Source organism: Heteronotia binoei, chromosome 5, assembly GCF_032191835.1.
Source record: "Heteronotia binoei isolate CCM8104 ecotype False Entrance Well chromosome 5, APGP_CSIRO_Hbin_v1, whole genome shotgun sequence".
NCBI lineage: Eukaryota > Metazoa > Chordata > Lepidosauria > Squamata > Gekkonidae > Heteronotia > Heteronotia binoei.
Genome location: NC_083227.1, coordinates 78,546,245 through 78,568,557, shown reverse-complemented (window position 1 = coordinate 78,568,557; position 22,313 = coordinate 78,546,245). Strand labels below are relative to the sequence as shown.

The window sequence follows — 22,313 nt, the reverse complement described above, 5'->3', positions numbered from 1 at the left end:
GCCAATCTTACAAGAGTTTACAGGGCTCTTAGTACCGGGCCTACTGTAAGTTCCAGTAGGATTGGCTACATCAAGGGTGTGTGGCCTAATATGCAAAGGAATTCCTGCTACAAAAAAAAGCCGTTTAAAACAACAAACATCCCAAATCCACATAACTTTTTTTTTTTTAAAAAAAACCCCATATCTCTAGGGGCTGATCATCAAACAAAATTTTAAAACATGAATAGTAACTTCTTTCCACAAAAACTTGGGGGTAAATTTATTCTCCCGCTGGTGTTTTTTGGGCAGAATGTCTATAGAAGTAGCTATACATGTTAGTTGTCCAATATCTTAGCTTGAAAACATTCTTTTTTAGTTGAGCAAGATTTGAGTCCAGTAGCACCTAAAGGAACAACAAGATTTCCAGGGTATAAGTTTTCAACAGTCAAAGCTCCCTCTGACAGATAACTTACTCTCAAAAGCTTACTCTGGAAATCTTATTATTCTTTAGCTGCCACTGGACTAGAATCTTTCTTTTGTACTGAAGATCCATAGGGCTATCCACCTGGTACTTTCTGTTGTTTCAAATAAAAGTATACTTTTATAAAGGAATCGTACTGGTATAAGTTATTCACTATGACTATGCTAAGGAACAAGGGCCTGTCTATGCCAGGGGCCCTCACTGTTGCCATGGTAACCACCAACACCTTTCCTGGTGCCTGCCAAGTATGTGTAGAAAGTGGGTGGGGCCAGGTGGATCCCAGCCCAGTAGGGCTTCTGATTACCCATTTGATATCTGATTGGCTATGCAGATTAAAATAGCATTTCAGCAACAGCTGTCACTACATTGTTAGTTTTATTCTCTCCAATTCCTTTTTTCCAATGTATCTTTAAAAATTCTTCTGCACTTGAGCTTCCGTGTGTGTGTGTGGTTGGTTCCAACTTTCATGTGGCTATTTTGTGATTGCGCCCATCACCACCCTGTTGGAACCTTTCTACTCTAATACAATGCAATTTGGTTTGGGGTATGAATATACCCAGAAATACAATATGTGTAACAGTGTATTTTAAAATTTGCTTTTCAAGTTGATTTAGGGTCAATTTTCTTTGTAGGCTCCATTTGAGAAGGAAAACTATTCCATCAAAAGAGAAATATAATGAGTCCCCTTATGAGAAAAACATTAAAAGGTACATAGAGTATTTTCTTATTTATTTTTAACATTTATAACAGTCAATATCCTTATCCAACTAGGCAATAAAATACAGTCTGAATCACATACCTAATTCCCAACTTTACACCATTGTACAGATCAAAAATATCTGCACAGTCAGGCCATTGGAAATAGGGTAGCTGTTTTCACAAACTTGGGAGAAAACTAAGTTTGCCAAAAAGTCTGAAAAGTGACCTCTAAAACAAGGTGGGGGGTGGGGTTTAAAACCCAGGGGGGGAGACAAACCAACCGGGGGTGAGGTCAGACGTTCAGAAAATCCCACTATGGGCATGAGTGGAGTCCGGAAGCATGTTGGATTTTAAGAGGTTGTCCAAACGTCAGCATCTGCGAATGGTGGTTAGCTCGTTCGAGTCCCGCGTTGAGATGACTGGGGCGCGGACTAATTTGATACTGCTTTAAATCTGAAACAAAATTCTTCTGACGGTTTCTGAGCGGAATTTCCCTGTTTGAACGCTCCATCATTGGCGACTCGTCGGAAGCGCACCACGGCTTCCCTCCCAAAGCCCCCTGCAAGTGATATCACTGCGCCAGTAAATGAGCGAGCGAATGTTGGCTCGATAAATCGTTTACCCGCCCCTGTGTCCGGAAACAAAACTCACTTTTGAAACTAGATGTGAACTGATTTGAATTCCTGGGTTTTTTTCTGCACGCGTAGTGCTCATGCTGGAAAAGTAGTGCCAATGGACTAGCAAAACTGTTAGTGATCCAACCCATTCAAAAGTGACGCGCATCCCCGCCCTCGAGAACGAGGTGGGTGTGCGAGGTCTCTCGTGGAGAAGGGAGGAGACGCTGGATCTGCTCAATAGTGCAGATAGCGGGCATCACTGCGCCTGCGCTAATGCAGATTGACATCTCATGAAACAAGGTCTGGTAGAGCACTCTGATCGACCAGCGACGGGACCCACATGGGATAGAACGGGAGCCTGGCTGTTGTCTGATCGGGAAATTGGTTGTGCGGATTATAATAGAGGCGTGTTGCAGATGGATTTAATGGTGAGTGTGACCCCACCCCCTGGCTCTTCTGCACACTTAATTTACAACATATTTTCTTGGCAGTTGATACACAAGCACTGGAATTGGTTTGGGCACTGTTCTTCTACACATCTGCCCTCCCTCTGCATTTTCACAGTTGTGGTGTCAGTTTATTTTTCTTTTATGTGCCATAAATAATCAGGAACTTCAAGAGAGAGTGCTGTTGCATCACTGATGTCACAGCATCCCCCCCCATTGTTTTTATTATTATTATTATGCTCATTTTTAAAAAAAAAAAACAGCAGTAAAATATTAGTAATGATAAGTTTAACATGTTCTCTGAATTTTCAGCTTTAACTTTTTAAAAAATACTCTATCCATTTTCCTTATGAAGATTTAAGAGGCATATTTCCACAAAGGCTGGGTCTAGAGACTTAAAAAAACCAAAAGTTTGGGATTTAGTGAAACTGATAAACCTAAAATGGTTTGTGTGTGCAGATATATGGGTACATACTTACATTAGTATATAGATAAAAGAGGGCTTTTAAAATTAAAAACAAAAGCACTTGTTTTCAGGGTGGAGGGGAAGAGAGGGAGTGGTTTGACAATGATTACAGTCCAATCATCAAAAAGTAGGCTGTAGGTGGGGGGAGGGGTGGAGTAGATGGGACAAAGAAAATCAGAAGAAACATTACACATGGGGGGGGGGGAAGGCAACTAAAATTGGCTTCCAGAAAAGGATTGGGGTAAAAGCAGGACTTTTTGTAGCAGGAACTCCTTTGAATATTAGACCACACCCCCTGATGCAGCCAATCCTCCTGGAGTTTACAGTAGGCCTTGTACTAAGACCCCTGTAAACTCTTGGAGAATTGGCTACATCAGGGGTGCATGGCCTAACATGCAAAGGAGTTCCTGCTACAAAAAAAGCCCTGGGTAAAGGTAGTCTCAAAAGAATCAGGAAAAAAATGGGAGGAGAGCCCAAAAAACAAAGTGAAAACCAAGAGCACAAAAATTCATGTGGATTATTGGTCAAATGAATGTAATAAAGAATGACTGACTGAAAATGCATGTGGAAATCTGAGGATAAACTGAAGCAGTATGGGCCAGAAGCAATAAAAAAAACCCATGCAGGAAAAAAAACATGCAGAAAAGCTCATGGTCTTGGATCCTATGAATGAATTCTATATGCACAAGATCTCTGCTATAGGTTGCACTTCCTCTTCCACTAAAGTTCTGTTGCCCAAGATCAATGAGTTTCAAAGGGTTTCTCTCAGAACCTCAATCCAATTCAGGTCTTTCAACAATCTTTCTGAAATTGGCAGTTCTGGAGTGGGCAAGCACCTTCCATCCTCCACAATGAAGACGGGGGGTGGGGGGAGCATTCAGCTTCACTGCCACTTCCCTATCATCCTTTAGTAATCCTTTTATCCCCTTGTCGTCTAAGGACTTCACTGCTTCTCTGGCTGGTTTTCTGCTTCTAGTGTATTTGAAGAAATTTTTATTGTTGGTCTTAATGTTTTTTTGCAACATGCTCATTATAGTCCCTTTTTGCCTGTCTGATCATCGGCATGCATTTTATTAGCCAAAGCCCATGCTCTCTCTTATTTACCTCACTTGGACTAGCCTTCCACTGCTTAAAGGAATTCTTCGTACCTGTTACTGTCTAAATTCCTTTGTTAATCATGCAGGCCTTTTAAAATTCCTATTTGTACCTTTCCTAACCTGTGTTATAATACATTTTATCTGACCTGTAGATTGTAGTTTTTAATAGTCTCCAAGATTCCCAAAGAGATTTGACCCTCCTTACATTTCCTTTCAGTTTTTCTTCATAAGCCCTCTCATTTGAAAGAAGTTACCCCTTCTAAAGTTAAATGTGATTGTGCTGGTCTCCCTATTTGCATAAATGCTGAACTTAATAGTATTATGGTCACTTTGTTCCCAAATAGTGCTGTCACATTTACATCTCTCAATGTTCAAGTGGAAGAAAATAAATAATAGTGTGCCCAGAGGTTTGGGATTGAAATGAGAAGTGATGGAGATCCAGAGTGGTTATAGAAAGAAGAGTGGAAGCTGTAATAAATTGAAATAATCAGTGCTAGTTTATTAATCATGCCAAGTGGTTTGTCCTAGCTTCGCATTCATTTTGCCAGCCCATCTCCACTTTTGCCTAGAAATTCCTGGCAGACCATTTCAGATCCGGCAAAGGCAGTCAGTGAAAGCGCTAGCAAAAATGATAGGATGTATGATGCTAGCAAAATGGAGGCATATAGTTCTTTGCTACAGTATTGTGGGAGGGTGGGCACTCACAGCACCATCCTCCCTGCTGCAGGTGCCAGCTAGCAGCACTGCCAAGAGAGTCTCCACAGGGGCTATGAGATGGAAGGCAGGGGACTGGCAAATGCTTTCATTATCACTATATCCTCTTCGTTGAAAACGATCAAATACATATGGTCTCATTTTTAGGAAATAAGAGACAGTGAAAACAAACTCCGAACTGTGCCAGGCCTCATTCTCAATATGGCATTTTGCCTGTTGGTTCCAAAATTCAGCACCTGCTCATGATAAAGGATTGTTGTGTATACAGCTCCAGTCTTCCTAAAGAGGATAACCACAAAAATAAACCAAATTTAAAAAGAATTAACAACACATCCAAACTAAATTCACTGCAGCCGGTCATGTTGCCCTTTGTTTAGAATGGCGTCGTGGAGGAGGAAAGAAAATGAACGAATTCAGCAAGCAGAAGAGCGGCAATTGATGTTAAGTCTCACAAAAAGCCTGTGTTCCCGGAGCCGACGCTGTTTCACACCTAACAACTCTCAGCAATGTGAGGATACTCTTATTATTAGTGCACCATTCTTAAACATAGGGTTTCTGGGCATGAGGAATTGTCAATTAATAAAGATGTTTTCTTCCCCATCAGATCAGCTACTGGCCTAAGATGCAAAAGTAAGAATTCCCTTATCTTAAAGCACATGGTTTGGACCACCTGGACTCAGTGCCAATATCTTATGAAAATGAGATCATAGGACTTGCCCAATTCCAATTTTATGACCATATCTACTAAAGTAGATATTTAAATGTGCTCGAAATCTATGGTGTTTGGCTTAGGGCTTAACAATATGCATCATTTTCCACATGCACACTTATATGTACATTGGGTTAGATCCTTTCAGAGGTCAAGATTCGCAATCTGTACAAGCTCCAAGAAGACTGCTTTGCCTTGCCTTACATGGCACCTTTATCAGTCCAAAAGACAGCCCTCCACAACCATGCTGAATGTACCTGCCACTGTGAGCTGCTGGGGCTCCGCCTACTGGCTCCCCTTCCCTATACCCAGCACAGGTCACTGCTCAACCAAGGAAGAGAACTTGTGGGGGAGGGGGCTCCCACAAGAAGTTCACATCCTTCCCTATAATGGTGCAACTTGGCAAAAGCCAGAGAGCAGGAAAGCCCTCACCTCCCCAGCCCACAGGATGTGAACCTAATTTAGGGGCATCCACAGAGCCTCTGCTGAGGACACTGAGGGAGATTCACTGGGAGCCCTGGTAGTACCAGAGGGACATTTCTTTCAAAGCAGCAGTTTGGGCTGGAAAGGATGCCCCAGAAGGCAGTGCAGAACAACCTTCCCAGAACCTGGAAAGACTGCAGCTCTTCCACTCTGAAAAGGTCTCACTAGATTAATTCCAATTCAAGAAATATCTGGGGACTTTGGGGGTGGAGCCATGAGCAAGGGTGTGACAAGCATAACTGAACTCCAAAGGGAGTTCTGGCCATCACATTTAAGTGCCAGAGGGAACTCAGATGTCCTATATGGGACATTGCAAATAGATCCTCTCAGAGGGGCATTTTCCAACATCTCTTTAAGAGGCTGTGGTCCGCCCTCTCTTGAAAAAGATTACATCAGATCCGGTCAAACTGGCACATTATCGGCCGGTCTCAAATTTACCATTTTTGGGTACAATCATTGAGAGGGCAGTAGCGTTACAGTTGCAGAGTTTTCTGGATGACGCTTCCGTCTTAGATCCTCACCAGTCCGGCTTCCGCCCGGGTCATGGAACGGAGACAGTGCTGGTCGCCTTGGTGGATGATCTCCAGAGGCATCTGGATTGAGGTGGTGTGGCAGTGCTGATGTTGTTGGATCTATCGGCTGCGTTCAATACGGTCGACCAGTGGTTACTGACCTGCCACCTCACCAACGCAGGGATTCAGGGGCTGGCCTTACAATGGCTTTCCTCCTTCCTTGATGGACGGGGACCAAGGGTGGCAATTGGGGGAGAGTTGTCCCAGAGGCACTCACTAGATTGTGGGGTGCCACAAGGGGCAGTGCTCTCTCCGATGTTATTTAACATCTACATGCGCCCCCTTGCCCAGATTGCCCCGAGATATGGACTTGGGTGTCATCAATATGTGGATGACACCAAGCTCTATCTACTAATGGACAGTCGGCCTGACTGCGTCCCAAAAAATCTGGACCTAGCATTGCAAGCTGTGGCAGGTGAGTAGGTTGAAGTTGAATCCAACGAAGACAGAGGTCCTTTGCCTAGGTCGTGGCAGTCTGGGAAGGGAAATCCCCCTTCCAGTTTTTGACGGTGTGCCATTGAAAGTGGCGCACAAGGTCAAGAGCTTGGGGGTTCTACTGGAGCCTTCCTTGTCAGTGGAGGCCCAGATAGCAGCCACTGCTAAATCCGCTTTTTTCCATCTTATGTGGGTGAGGCAGTTGGCCCCCTTCCTAGAGCGTCACAACTTGGCAACAGTGATACATGCAACGGTCACCTTGAGATTGGATTACTGTAATGCCCTCTACATGGGGCTGCCCTTGTGCCGAACCTGGAAGTTGCAGCTGGTGCAGAATGCAGCGGCCAGGCTATTACTAGGGCTCTCGAAGTGGGAGCACATACAGCCGGGGATGCGCGAGCTGCACTGGCTCCTAGTTGTATACCAGATTCATTACAAAGTGCTGGTCATTACCTTTAAAGCCCTATATGGCTGAGGACCTGCCTACCTTAGGGACCGTCTCTCCCCATATGTACCCCAGAGAGTACTGAGATCAGGTGCACAAAATCGGTTGACAATCCCCAGGCCAAAGGAGGCCAAACTGAAGAGTACGCGAGAAAGGGCCTTTTCGATCACAGCTCCACACTGGTGGAACCAACTACGGATGAAGTCCGGGCCCTGCAGAGTCTTGATCAATTCCGTAGGGCCTGCAAGACTACCCTTTTCCAACTGGCCTTCGCTTAGTGTGGATTTTAGTCTACTATATATGGCCATCATAAACTACTGAGGAGAACATCTAGAACATAGCACTGCAAATGTTAGTCTTAATCTTAATTTTGATGGTTTTAATTAGCAAATTATATATATTGTACTGAGATAATGTTTTATATTGTAATTTGTATTTGTTATATGTTGTGAGCCGCCCTGAGCCTGCTTTGGCGAGGAGGGCGGGATATAAATAAAATATATTATTATTATTAAAGGGACCGCACACCTTTTAAATCCTTCCACAGGAAATAATGGATGGGGCACCTTCTTTTGGGGCTCATAGAATTGGACCCCCTGGTTCAATCTTTTTGAAACTTGGGGGTTATTTTGGGGAGACACACTGCATGATATGCTGAAAATTTGGTGCCTCTACCTCATAACACAGCCCCCCCCCCCAGAGCTCCAGATACCTGCAGATCAATTCTCCATTATTTTCTATGGGAATAAGTCTCCATAGAGAATAATAGAGTTCCCAGCAGACTTTTCTGTCCCCCCCTCGCTTTCTGATGACCCTGAAGTGGGGGGAGGGCCTCCAAACCAGGGGATCCCTTGCCCCCACCTGGGGATTGGCAACCCTACACTAGATGTTGCATGCAGACATGGAAAATATCACATTAGTTTATACTTGCTATTTATCTACAGTACACAAGAGGATGAATTTGCATTTGATGTAATTTCTAAGATGTATATGTCCAGAATTGTTAGTGGAGTCACCCATCAACAGAGTGCTGCAGCCAGGTTGTTCATGCCTAGGCAAACTCTTCTGTGTCTGCTAGGGTTGCCACGCCAGCACTGGCACCTGACAGGGGATGACTGGGGACAGGGACCTACTTGATGATGATTATCATGCTGATGCCATGATATCACTACCGGTGCAAACCTGAAGCAATGTTATCACATCAATGGATGCAGTATGATCAAACCATAGAGTGTCCCACCAACATGATAACATCACTTCTGATATGAACCAGATATCACAGCATCAGCATGACACTAATTCACCTTCCCCATTTTCCCCTCACCACTGTATCAAGTGGTGGTGAGACTCAGTATGTTCAGAGTGGGAGGTCTTCCACTTAGGGTTCCCAACCCCCCCGCCCTGCCGGGGGACCCCTGGATTAGGAGCCTTTCCCCCCCCCGATCTCCAAGAACGTAGAAGCAGGAGGGGGGGGGGAAACAGCGCGGCCTCCCTTCGCGAGGTGCATGCTGGGACTCGTAGTCCTTGCATCCTCTCCGGCTGCTACAGGCGTCTCCTCGGGGAGTCTGGCCGGCAGAGGGGGGGGAGCTCCGCCCCCAGAGGACCATGTGCATTTCTACCTGCTGAGGCTTCAGTCACTGATTGAAAGGCTTCCTCTTGGGATGGGGTGTCTGTGTTACTTTGAAAAAGTTGGCAGCAACTTGTGAGTAGAGAGGCCGATCCCCCTTCAGTGTTGCCAGAAATGGGGGGGGGGGGGAGTCTGCTGAGTACTTCATTATTCTCTATGTGGAGATCGATTCTCATAGGGTATAATGGGGAATTGATATGGAGGTTTAGAGGGCTCTGGGAGTGCTGTTTTTTTGAGGTAGAGGCACCAAATTTTCAGTATAGTATCTAGTGACTCTCTCCAAAGTATTCGCCAAGTTTCAAAACAATTGGACCATGGGATCCAATTCTATGAGCCCCAAAAGAAGGTGCCCCTATCCTTCATTATTTCCTATGGAAGGAAGACATTTAAAAAGGTGTTCAGTCCTTTTAAATGTGATGGCCAGAACTCCCTTGGAGTTCAATTATGCTTGTCACACCCTTGTTCCTGGCTCCGCCCCGATGTCTCCTGGCTCCACCCCCAAAGTCTCCTGGCTCCACCCCCAAAGTCCCCAGATATTTCTTGAATTGGACTTGGAAACCCTACTCCCACTAGGATTGCCAACTTTTTGGAAATTTGGGAATGATACCTGGGGAGGGCAGGGTTTGGGGAGGGGATGTACCTCAGCAGGGTATAATGCCTTAAAGGCCACCCTCCAAAGCAGTCACTTTCTCCAGGGGAACTGACCTCTGCAGTCTGGAGATGAATTGATTTTAGGAGATCTTCATGCTCCACCTAGAGGCTGGTAACCTGTCTCTTGCCATAGCAGGAAACTCTGGGAACCCTAATGCAGGGGCGTCAGACATGAGGCCCAGGAGCCAAATCAGACCCCTGAGCAACTTGCTCTTGTCTGTTTCCTTCTCCCTCTCTCTTACTTCCTTCTGCACCTCAACTTGCTTTGCAAGGCTTACTCAATCACATAGGAGCTACAGAGCAAAACCTTGACTTTCTCCATTGGTTGCGGCTCCTCCCCCTCCTGGTCCCCTGGGAAGGGAGGGAAAGAACCAGAGCTTCCTTTGTCCAATTTCCTGGATCTCATGGGAGAAAAACAAATAAAACACCTTTAAGACCAATAAGTGCTAATGTTTTAAGCATGTTTTATTTTAAGGGGTTTTTTTTAAAAAAAATTGTCATGTCTGTCTGTGCCCTTTAAAAAGTTTTTATCTCTGTTACCTAATCTTAAATAGGTACACACATGGCCTGGCCTGACATAGCCGGACCTGGCCCAACAAGGTCTCATTTATGTCAGATCCGACTCTCATAACAAATGAGTTTGACACCTGTCCCAGCCCCCCACAAGAGCTCTGCCTCTCCTTTTCCTGCAGAAGGCCTGTATACTAGGCCTGCTTCCTTTAATGAGAAGCCTGGTAGATTCAGAGTGGTGGCCTGGAACAGAGATGCTCACCTCAGCTGTGGGGAGGAGAGAGAGCTCTATTGGTACCCATGGAATTGCTTTGTGTGCTATTCATTGCATGCAAGATTGCACATAATTTTAAAACAGCAAACTGCTAACATGAGAGTCAAGAACAAAAGAAATATTTGATGAATGGTTTAAAAGGAAAGGCTGCAAGATTATACACTCTACTAATCTGTATTGCCTAATCAGACTTTCATATGAGAGAGGTCAAAATTAGAAGTTGGGATATATCCTTGCCAACACAGTCCTGCCTTTGGTTTCAAAATGATGATGGGTCTGTTCGAAGAGCCAAGTATGACCCAGCATGTGGTTTACAAATGAGGCAGGTTTTGAATATGGATCAAATCTTGCCATTTCTGAGGCCTAACCCTTTCTTCAATTCTATATAATTACTATACTGGCAATTTTGAAGCTTTTGACTGGTACACGCCCTTTAAAGTTACTATAGACAGATGATATGAGTAAGATAGATTTTATGATTCAAAAAGAAGTCTCCTCCTTTGATATTTTTAGCAGAGTAGCCAGTCCCCAGTTGAGGGCCGGGGATCCCATGGTTTGGAGGCCTACCCCTGCTTCAGAAAGCAGTGGGGAGCAATGTCCACTATGCACTCCATTATACCTTATGGAGACTGGTTCTCATATGGCATAATGGAGAATTGATCTGAGGATATCTGGGGCTTGGGGTGTGTGTTTTTTTGAGGCAGAGGCACCAAATTTTCAGCATAGCATCTGGTGCCTCTCCTACCCACCCCCCACCAGGTTTCAAAAAGATTGGAACAGCGGATCCAATTATATGAGCCCCTAAAGAAGGTGCCTCATCCTCCATTATTTCCAATGAAGGGAAGACATTTAAAAGGAGCATGATCCTTTTAAATGTGATGGTCAGAACACTCTTTGGAGTTCAGTCATGCTGGTCACAACCTTGTTCCTGGCTCCACCCCTGAAGTCCCTAGGTATTTACTGAGTTGGATCTGGTAACTCTAATTTTTAGAGTTCTACAATTTTATGGCACAAAATAGACAATTATGCTATTTTACTAGTTTTACCTTGCATGTAGAACATGCGTATGTGAATAGACTCGATGCAACTAGCATTTCTCTTGTATAAACAGCTGGGCTGAGTGCTAATGTGTGAGGTCAGGTCACAAGATCAGCAAAATATCCCATGGTTCACCTTGAATGCATGCTAGAAAATCTAGATCAGTTTACAATACAAAAATCAAAAAGCATTCATGCTCTGAAGCTATAAGAAGTCATAATGCTAACTTCACTGGCAATTTGATAACTGCACGATTGAGCTCTAATATTGAAATTTGTTGGTGGGCAGGCAAGAACTTCTCTAGGAAGCCAAGTTTTACAGGGCAAGAGGCTAGAGTCAAAAACAAAAAAATTGTTTTGTTTCCAGGCTTGGAAAAAGGGGATGAGCAAGGTCTGTCCTCTGACTGAATAGGGGAAGGAATTGTTCAGGATCCTGGAAATATTTCCAAATAAGAAACAGCAGGAAGGTCTCCAGGATGGGAGAGTGTGTGCTTAGGGCAACCTTTGTTTTAGCTGTAACAAATGTCTTTGAGTAATTCAGAAAGTTGGGATATTGTGGGAGGTGGGGTATGTAAATGTGGGTACAGTTCTTACTCTGGCAATTACTGAGTTTGCAGCAGGATTCTTCTATGAACTACATTGGGGAATATCACTGATTTTCCCTGGTCTAGGAAGGTATCAGTGCCTGTATGGCATCAGCAACTGATATACTGATCTCCATACTTATCCAACTCTGATTTGCATACCTAGTGAAAGGGAAGAACGGTTTAATTCTCTATGGGAAAACATTAATGTAAACCATTGATTTAAATCAAGTTTGCCATTTTGTATTCGTAAATGAACCAAACAAAGTGCACAATACTTAGTTGCTCTAACAATTAAAATTATTAGTTTACAGTTAAATACAGCCTTTGTACTTTTGGGGCGGGTAAAATTGGAACATTATTTTCATCAATGGATCCAATTCTTAATGTGGTCAAATACTTAAACACAAAGAATGAGCCATGAACAGACAAGACATATCTTTCTACAAACCATAGAAATATCCAGGTTTGCAGAAAAAACAGAAACAGTTGGGGGAATAAAACTCTCCAAAATGATAAAAGCAATTCCTGCACCTTTAAGAAATGACTCTTCTAAAAGACCTGTATTCTACTTGAAGTACCCCCTCGAGGTCCTGTGTCCCCAGTTTCAGAAACTCTGACATAAAGCATCCTCAAATATTTTGATCTTAATGGTTTCCTCTCCTTGTCTCTGATTTCATAGATCCAAATCTGCAGTCTTTTGAACGGCTTTCTGAATTTGACTGTAATGCTTGGATGAAACCTTACAAACAACTTTATGCAGGTCCCTACACTGTAATGGAGGAGACTACTATCAATCTCGCTAGAGATTTCCCTTACAGGTAAACAAAATACATAGTTCAATAACATTAGGGGGAAAATGAGGTTTTGTTAGGGTTCCCAAATCCCCCGCTAGGCCTGGAGACTCCAGATTTGGAGCCTCCTCCCCCCGCTGGCCATAAAAGGGAAAGCGGGGGGAGGGGAGGGAGGAGAACGGCAGCCAGAGCTCTTCCGTTTTCTCAGGCTGCTTCCCGCCCCCAGTCAGCTGGCCGGTGAAGGGAGGGGAGCCCAGCCACGCCCCCAAAGGACCATGTGCCTTTGCACCTCCGGAGGTGAGTGAGTTCTGTCCCCTGCATCAGATTTCCCAGAAACGGGGGGGGGGGGGGGAGAGGGAAACGTCTTCTCATAGGGTATAATGGGGAATTGATCTGGAGGTTTCGGGGGCTCTGGGGGAGCTGTTTTTTGAGTTAGAGGCACCAAATTTTCAATATAGTATCTAGTGCCTCTCCCCAAAGTATCCCCCAAATTTCAAAACGATTGGACCAGGGGGTCCAATTCTATGAGCCCCAAAAGAAGGTGCCCTTATCCTTCATTATTTCCTATGGAAGGAAGACATTTAAAAAGGTGTGCTGTCCCTTTAAATGTGATGGCCAGAACTCTCTTGGAGTTCAGTTATGCTTGTCACACTCTTGTTCCTGGCTCCGCCCCAATGTCTCCTGGTCCACCCCCAAAGTCTCCTGGCTCCACCCCCAAAGTCCCCAGATATTTCTTGAATTGGACTTGGCAACCCTAGGTTTTGTTAGCTTAATTCCTAATAACGTATTTTAAAATGTCTTGCAATGATTTGTATAAATAAACATTATTATGTTTTAGTTCAATAGTACTTTTAAGACCAACAACGTTTTATTTAAGGTATGAGCTTTCATGTGCATGCACACTTCCTCAGATACAATGAAATGGAATTTACCAGTTCATACATATAAGCAGAGGGTAAGCAGTTAATTATTTAGCATACAACATAATGAAGATTTTTATCAGATTCAGGAATAACATGCCACTTCAGTTTGGTGTAGTAGTTAAGTGTGTGGACTTTCATCTGGGAGAACCGGGTTTGATTCCCCACTCCTCCACTTGCACCTGCTGGAATGGCCTTGGGTCAGCCATAGCTCTGGCAGAGGTTGTCCTTGAAAGGGCAGCTGCTGTGAGAGTCCTCTCAGCCCCACCCACCTCACAGGGTGTCTGTTGTGGGGGAGGAAGATAGTGAGCCACTCTGAGATTTGAAGTGGAGGGCGGGATATAAATCCAATATCATCTTCTTCTTCAAAGAGGAGGATGCTGTAAGGTTGCCTCCATGGTTGAGAGGAGATAGATGGAACATAATGTCAGGTCTCAATTAATTACTCTCAGCAGTCCACAATTAAAGATACACTAATCTCCAATTTTAGACAGATTTATTTCCTTCACTGTGTCCACTCCCCTCAGAATTGAACCCAAAATAATGGTAACCATATAAACAAAGCTTGTTATTCCTTAATCTGATAAACATCTTCATTACATTGCAAGCTAATCCACTGTTTACCCTCTTCCTATATGTATGGACTCATAATTTCCATCTCATTATATCTGAAGAAATGTGCTTGCACATGAAAGCTCATGCCTTGAATAAGACTTTGTTGGTCTTAAATGTACCACCGAACTCAAAATTTGTTCTGCTGCTTCAGACCAACATGGCCGCCCACCTGGATGAACATCATGTTATCCTGAAGTGAAAGTGATGGGACATTATCCGCTCTCTGTGTTCTGTAACCGAGAAGCATGCTGCTCAGGAGTGAGAATTATTACCATCTCAAGGATAATAAAGTTCAGTGGTGTATAGCTGGGTTTCCACCCCCACCCCCTCTATTTTTATTTTACTTTTACAGACCTCCTGTCAAAGAGCTCTGTCTTGGATCAGGCCTTTGGAACTTTACTCTTTTTTCTTTTGTTTTAGTTTAGTCCCAGCCATCCTTAAGATATTACACCCATTTTTTTTCAGTCTAGAAATACTGCATTCTTCTAGAATTCACAGAAACATTTAATAAAGCATAACATTCTTTCTCTTGCACACAATGAGAACATTCCTACCTAGCACAGATAACTAACCATGGCTCTAGGTTCAGCTCTTGGCATCTCTCTATACAGAAGGGGCTATGGTTCATTGGTATAACAGCTGTCTTGCATCCAGAAGACCTTAAGTTTGATCCCTGGGTCTTCTGTTTAAAAGATCTCATGGACCAGATGGTAGGAAAAACTTCTACTTGAGACTTTGGAGAGCCAGCTTACAGAGACATTATCAACCCAAGATTCAATAGCACCTTACAAGCCAACAAGATATTTTAGGCATAAGCTTTCAAGAATTAAAGCTCCCTGTTTGACTATCAAAAGCTTAGAGTCACAGCTCCCTGCTTAGACCAAAAAAATATTTTTGGTCTTGAAGATGCCACTGTTTTGTCCACCCAAAGAGGTCAGATCTAGGGCCTAAAAGGCCTTGAATCACACCGAAGAACTGTCCATAGGCCTGCATATGGGTTCTATGGTATGTTTGGTCTGACTCAGCTTGAAACATCTAGCAACAACACTCCCAACCATTTTCAAATCAGCCCACTCCCCAGACTAAAAATATACAAGATGGGAGGAGAAGATGCTGGAAAGCAACTCCGTCTATTGGCCTTCAGTTGCCCTACATTCCAAACTGCTGCCAGAGAATCAACAGTCACAATGGAGACTCCCCAGATCTCCAGTGCATTCTCGAATTCAACTGTATCTATGAGTCTTTAAGGATGGGTCATTCTAAGTGGTCCATCGCCCTGCTAGAATTCGTGGGTTAAATCTAACAGTTCCTTAAGAAAGTGATTTCAGCCTACGGGTCAATGAATCTCCCCAATCAGATCACCAAATTCCTCCTTAGTGCGGAAAAGAAAATTTTACCAATACCCTTGTTAACACCTTGATCCTGATAACAATCTGTAACAGTTGCATGGTTTCTATGGAAGCCATGAAATCCTATTCATGGACTGACAAAGTGAATTCAGCATGACTGCTGAAGTCCCCATAACTAACTATCTAGAACAGGGGTGTCAAACATACGGTCCGCGGGCCAGATCAGGCCCACAGAGGGCTCCAATCAGGCCCTCCAGCAACTGGCTGTCGTCTGCTTCATTTTCCCTTGCCTGCTTTTTTTGGTCGCCATTTTGTGTTTCTTCCCAGATAAGCCAGAGCAGCAAAGCAGTCTTTCCCTCTCCCCCCTTCTTTTTCTCAAAGTGAGGAGGGACGAGCAGCCTCAGCCAATGAGGGAACTTGGCTCTATTGCTCTGCTGGGTGATTAAGTTTGCCAGGCTCAATTAATCACTCTATTGAGACAAGCCTCTCTTCCTTCTAATGAATGGCTGAGGCTCCTCCCCCTCCTTGTGCCCTGGGGAAGGAAAGAAAGAGCCAGAGCTTCCTTTGCCAGTCCCCACCATCAGGAGAGCTACAGAGAGTGCTTTTAAGATTAGCAACATTTTAGTGAAGGCATGAACATTTTGCCTTGCTACAGAGAGAGAAAAAGAGAGAGAGTTTTGTTGGGCTTGTTATGGGTGTAACTGGGTTCCCCTCCTCTTTTTCACTGTACTCATGCCCTCCAGTCTTTCTCAATAGAAAAGCATGTGAACTATTTAGAAGAGAAATATCAGCATTAGGCTGAGAGTATGTTCCACCCCAGGTTTACCCAGCAAATTTTCCTTAATTTTTCTTTCACATTTTCCTTTGATTTGGGGTTTTGAATTTAGAGTTCCCAGACAGTAACCTGACACTGACTTCTGCATGTGGCTGTCTCTCTGTTCTTGTAGTTGTTTTTTGGGGGGGAAGTTGTATTTTTTTTTCAGTTGTAGTCATTTTTCTGGGGAAAATAATAGTTTTGTAGACAAGCACATAGCCCTCAGTCTGTGCCATGGTGCCTTCACATGTTCTTGAAGCAACTTCTGTACAAAAGTTCACAATGCCCAACTGCTTCATGTTCCTCTGGGTCTTAGGCTCAAAGCATTGACCATGAGATGTCTGTAATGAATGTCAATGAATCAAAAGTAGGTTTGCAACTTACAGATGTGCATACCTGAACAGCACATATTCAAGACTGGTACAGCACAGACATTGTCTGCAGTTTTTGATGCAATAATTCATAGCAAGAGGTGACATTTATCAGAGACTGTAAAACAAAATATTGCAAGCGGGCTAATATTTTAAGCATGTTTTATTTTAAGTTAAAAATATTTAATTGTGTGTTTGTGCCCTTTATAAAGTTTATGTCCACTACCTGGCATTACATTTAATAATACACATGGCCCCGCTCAACAAGGTCTCATTTATGTCAAATCCAGCCCTCATGAGTTTGACACCCCTGATCTAGAGGTTTCCCAATACCAATCTTGAGGTTACTTCTGCCAACATTGACAGGGTATTAACTGGTGAGTTAGTGAATGGTACATTGGTACAATCCATAACTGCTCCCTGAAATCAACACAAGATAATACAACCAAAGTCAACATTATACAAGGCACAATGTGAGTTGGGGTTCATATTGCTCATTTAGGAAGAAAAAGCCCAGACTGACAGTTTGACAACTATGTACGTTTCCCAAGAAGTATGATCCACTGGGTTCAATGAGGCTTATCCCTAGGTCAGTAGCCTGAAATTCAAAATACTTTGGCTTTATTGATTTCACTTGCATTTTTGTAACCTGCTTATATTTTTCATGGTGTTTTCCTTTGTCTGAATTATTAGAGGTCAGTATAATACGTTATATTTATAGGCTGGCCTGGGGAACATCACCCACACCGGACTTCAGCATAAAACTGTATCACTCCAGGATAAAGTTCAAGAAGGAAGGTGAATCAGGCACCATTCCTATACACAAAAATCTGCAACCAACAAAATCAATCCCAGAAAAAGGGTATGTTTGGAAGGAAATAATTCTTCATAAGCTTACATTCGTTGGATAATCTATCCCCATGAAGCAGAGTACCTAATTCTTACTGTCAGAAATAAGCATCACACATGTAATGTTTTTACGGAAATGTGCATTCATTTTCATGTTAAAGAGGTGGAGCCAACCATCTTCTTTGTAGCATTCCTCCAGCTTTAGCAACTTGTCCTTCAACAGGAAAGCTACTTAAGTTGGAGAAAGGCATCTCAGACTGGAGGAGGACTTCAGACTTGAGCCCCGAAGGAAATGAGGGTATAAATATTTTTATAAATGAATGAATGACTAATAAACTTTGCTTAGTGGAGTGGTAGGTAGGATTCACCCCAATATTTTTCAAACATTTGGTGGGTTTTGAAGCAAAAAGAGGGTTTTGGTTTTTTGTTTGGAAATGGTTCACAATTCTGATTACCTTAGAAAAGGCTATAACAGAAATAGATTGGTTGATAGAACTGATATACTGGACTACATGCTTTTTATACACAGTAATGTGTTATCTATTGTTATTTCTGAGATTGCTATTAAAGTGTGCCATTATGTCTGAAGTGACCTTACGGCACATAACCCACATGGTACCAGTGACGTTTAAATAATTCTGTTCCTTCTTTTTTTCCCTCCAGGAGATTCGTCTTAGTATCTGACCCAATTCCAACATCTTCTGTCCCTACTCCAACTCCACTGGAGAGCAAGTTACTCAGTGTTCGTTTCCCCAGACTGAAAGACAAGATTTTTCAATCTCTGCTCTCAGACATGCAGGAATCTTCTTGCTAGTCTTTCCTGTTTTCAGCACCACTTCCTTTGTTCCGTCCAGTAGCAAGTTCCTAGGAGTTCAGCTTCTCAGACTGTAGAGCATAGGATCTTCATCTTGTGTGGGTAACGCTACCTCCCTTCCTGTTATTTGAAGAGGTAACCAAGGTCTCCAGTTACTTAACAACACCACTGCCTGGTGTTGTTGTTGTTGTTGTAGTATGAAATTTTTATGAGGTGCTGTTTGCTTCTCTTAATCTATTCACATGAATACTTTATAACTAATTTCCTCAGTACCTAAATATGTAGCAAATAGTCACTAATGGCAAAAGAGGAGTACATTTTGCTCCTATTAATTACTAATTGTTTGGAAAACCGGAGATCTGATTTGAACAGATGTTTTATTGTCTAAAGTTCTAAGAAAATTGGCTTTACAACAAAGTAATATATACCTCTTTTATGCCCATTTTATTTGGGCCTCAGGGGGGACTTTCAGCATTTCCTTACATACTATACTTGTTTTCTTTCCTATCCTTCCATTCATATGCAAGAAGTAGTTCATGACTTGGATCCAGAGGAGTATTTGCGTGCAAATATTTCCACCTATGGAGCCTGCCTTTTTTGCCTCCTTCCTCCCACTGCAGTCCCAAATGCCCCCTTGAACATTGATCAGGAGAGTCTCCTGTCTCCAGGAGTGACATTTCAGGGGGCATTTGAGGCTACAACAGGAGAAGGGAGGAAAGATAGTCAGGATCTGTAGGCGCAATCCTTGCACCCACAGAAACTCTACTCTGCATCTAAGCCATTTGGCTTGTATCCTATCACGCTGGTTAGCAAAGTTTGATGCCTCCCTAAAGCCTGAAGAGCCTTCCTCTGAGAGAAGGAATGGTTCCATCAGAGCAATAGTAGTTGGAGGAAGGCTCCTTAGGCTGGTTTCAGACTTTGCTGAGCAGAATGGTAAGATATAAACTCCAATCTATTGTTCCTTACAAATAAGCTTTAAACTGTCATTGTCTTGTTCACACCCCCTCCACCTCAAATGCATGGTCCATCTGTGTGCTTGTTTTCCCTTCTTGTCTGATGAACTAGCACTTACACGGAAAGGCTCCATTCCTACTGACAAACTTTGAGTGATGTCTGAAATTGATTTATACGGCTGAATACTGAGGAGGACAGTCAAACTGACTTCCCCTTCTCCTTCTATTGCTCCTCATTTCACTTCACTGTTATCCAGTACTTAGGCTGCTTCCTCTAGCTTGGGTCATGTCCAGCTTTGGAACTCGCCTGAGACAAAAAATGCTTCATAAAATGGAGTGCAGTGAGGTAAAGAAGGGGAGAGTTTAATGTTCTGTTTGGTATAAAAAAAAAAAAACCAGACCACCCACTCTGCTTTTCACAAAGAAGATAGAAAATGAACAACTACAATCATTCTGTGAGTCTTGTTTCAGATGGTCTATCCTTCTGACATCTTGATTTAAGATGGCATCAAATACCACTAGGCCCTCTCTCTTTAAGCGATACAAAATCAGAACAAAAAGTATAGCTGAGACTGAACACCTTTGTTTTAATCTCTTAATCTCAGCAATTTGCTATTGAAGCTGATCAATATAATTTAATTTAGATTTATTAAAAAATAAGATACATTTAAGAATTATTCTTTGGTCAATATTTTGTCTTTCAACTACATTCTGAACATTAACAAATGTGCCAATTTTTAACTACTGAATCATGTATCCAACCACTGTTTTCTGTTGGCTATTTCTCATGTTGCCCTCCCAGCCTATTGGTAAGAATCCCGACAGGACCAAAATTTCAACAGACTCCGTGGGATGCAGTAGGAAAAGGAGGCAGGAAAGCCCCATTCCACAAGCTTCACTCTGTGTCAGAGTTCATTGGACCCAGATGTTTATTTCCTTGGAATTACAGTGTAGAAGAGATTTTTCAGCATCTCTGTATTGAGGAGTTATTGCTTACTTCCATTACAGACTATCATGCTTAGAAAGCAGTGAGTGAAATAACCTTGCATTAGATGATCAATTTAAAAAAAAATGTTTTGTTTTGGCATTTGTGTTGGATTCTGAGGCAGATGCCAAGCGGGCAATTTTTTTTTTATGTAAAAGATAATCCCTGGATTTATTTATTTTTTCTTTGTCATACTTTTTGTGCTAGTGATAACCAAAAGGTATTTTTGTAGAAAAGGTAAACATTTTCTTAAATTTTCACATACACCCCTAATTCAGTAGTTTCTGGCACTGTTTTTGCCATATTGGGTGATGACAGATGGGTAGTTTGGGGTAGATGGGAGGCATTCCAAATCTGGCTGCTCAAAAAGAGTCACCCTGAAGCCTCCATACGCTCCCTGGCAAGGCGACCCCATCCCATCTACAAGGCAACTTGGCGCATGCAGATGGGGAGCTGCCTCAGAAGCTGGATTGCTCTTTTTCTTCCCCCAGAGTCAAGCGCAGTTGTGCTCATGCATTCCAGCACTCTGGCAAGGTTTTACAAAAAAAAAAAAAAAAACAAGCTGGAAATGGCTTGGGGCAGCTTGGTGGTTTCATACCACCAAGTCGCCTCAATTGCACCCTTCCACTTCCAGACATCGAGGAGGCGACTAGCATGAGGCTCAAATATTTGCTACCACTTCGACAGCAGTAGCTTTTTGAGCCACTCTGAGGCCATGGGAGGAAGGGGTGAATATGGGATGGGGATGGGTGACAAATGTTTGTGTGTGGAAGGATTTTTTGGGTTGATTTCAGAGCCATCTCTGAGTCAGCCCAAAGTGTCGGTCTGTAATCACTCATTCTGTCCTCCCCGTGTCTCACCATAATCAACTGAAAATGCCCTCACAAACACACCATCTTTGTGACAAGAGGAAACAAGGACAGATGCCAAGGCATCAGTGCTAGGTATTTCCATCCGGATGAACAGCATGAAGAATGATGGTCATGAGAGGCTGAAGGAAGTAAAATGGCACCAGTGTGGCCAGGACATTTGGTATTGTGCATCTTCCCATCCAGGCTGGTTCTCATCCAACCTGTGTGGAGTTAGCCCCAGTCAGAATTGAATCAGCTTCATTAAAATTCAATTGCACTGTCTGCCCAGGGCCCCTGAAGATCTGGAACTGGTCCTGCTTGGAACATTAGAGAGCTTACAACAGACAGCAGCAAGCAAATATCTTAGCTAGTCAAACTTAAGAGAACATAACATAAGAGAAGTCATGTTGGATCAGGCCAATGGCCCATCCAGTCCAACACTCTGTGTCACAGTGGCCAAAATGCCAGGTGCCATCAGGAGGTCCATCAGTGGGGCCAGGACACTAGAAGCCCTCCCACTATGCCACCCCAAGCACCAAGAATACAGGGCATCATTGCCCAAGATAGAGAGTTCCAACAATAGCTTGTGGCTGGCTTCTCTTCTGCTGGAGTGAAAAAGGAGATACATCATGAAAATATGTACCTATCAAAATCCAGTTAGTGAAGCTTCTTCTGGCATGCAGGTTTAGTGACATAAAATACAAAAAGGTTTGTTCTCGAATCTACACATGCTATGCAGCCAAGAAGGCATATTACCCCATCCTAATGTTGCTCATCATAGCAGGTTAAGAAGATGGATTTTAAAATCATATTGACTATCTGTTTTCTGTGATTCTGTTCAAAAATAATTATGGTTCTTCAGATTTCATATGTTAGAGGCCATTTTGGTAGACCTCAAAACAGGTAAGGCAATGATACAGTTTGATAGGCTCTTTCAAGCTAGCATGATGTTCCTCTGATCAGAATGAACTCCATAATCCACTTTAGGATTAAGGCAAAAGACCACAGTTCCTTAGTTTGGATAAAAGTGTTATTGCATTCTGGAATTGCACTAGCCTTGGACAAACCACACACTCTTAGATTAATCTACCTCCCAGGACAGTTGTGAGGATAAAAAAGGGAAAGAAGAATGACATACACTGCTCTTAGCTGCTTGAAGGAAATAAGCAGAT

General features: G+C 43.0%; 1 protein-coding gene across 1 annotated transcript; it reads left to right on the top strand.

Moving 5' to 3' along the window:
• The first annotated feature begins 1,070 nt into the window (after positions 1–1,070).
• Positions 1,071–19,982, top strand: C5H3orf22 (chromosome 5 C3orf22 homolog). The gene is made up of 5 exons (XM_060238283.1): positions 1,071–1,167; positions 4,877–5,007; positions 12,509–12,647; positions 17,411–17,551; positions 18,202–19,982. The coding sequence occupies exons 2-5, from the start codon at positions 4,878–4,880 to the stop codon at positions 18,350–18,352; spliced, it is 561 nt and encodes a 186-aa protein (XP_060094266.1). The 5' UTR covers positions 1,071–1,167; position 4,877; the 3' UTR covers positions 18,353–19,982.
• Positions 19,983–22,313: the final 2,331 nt, after the last annotated feature.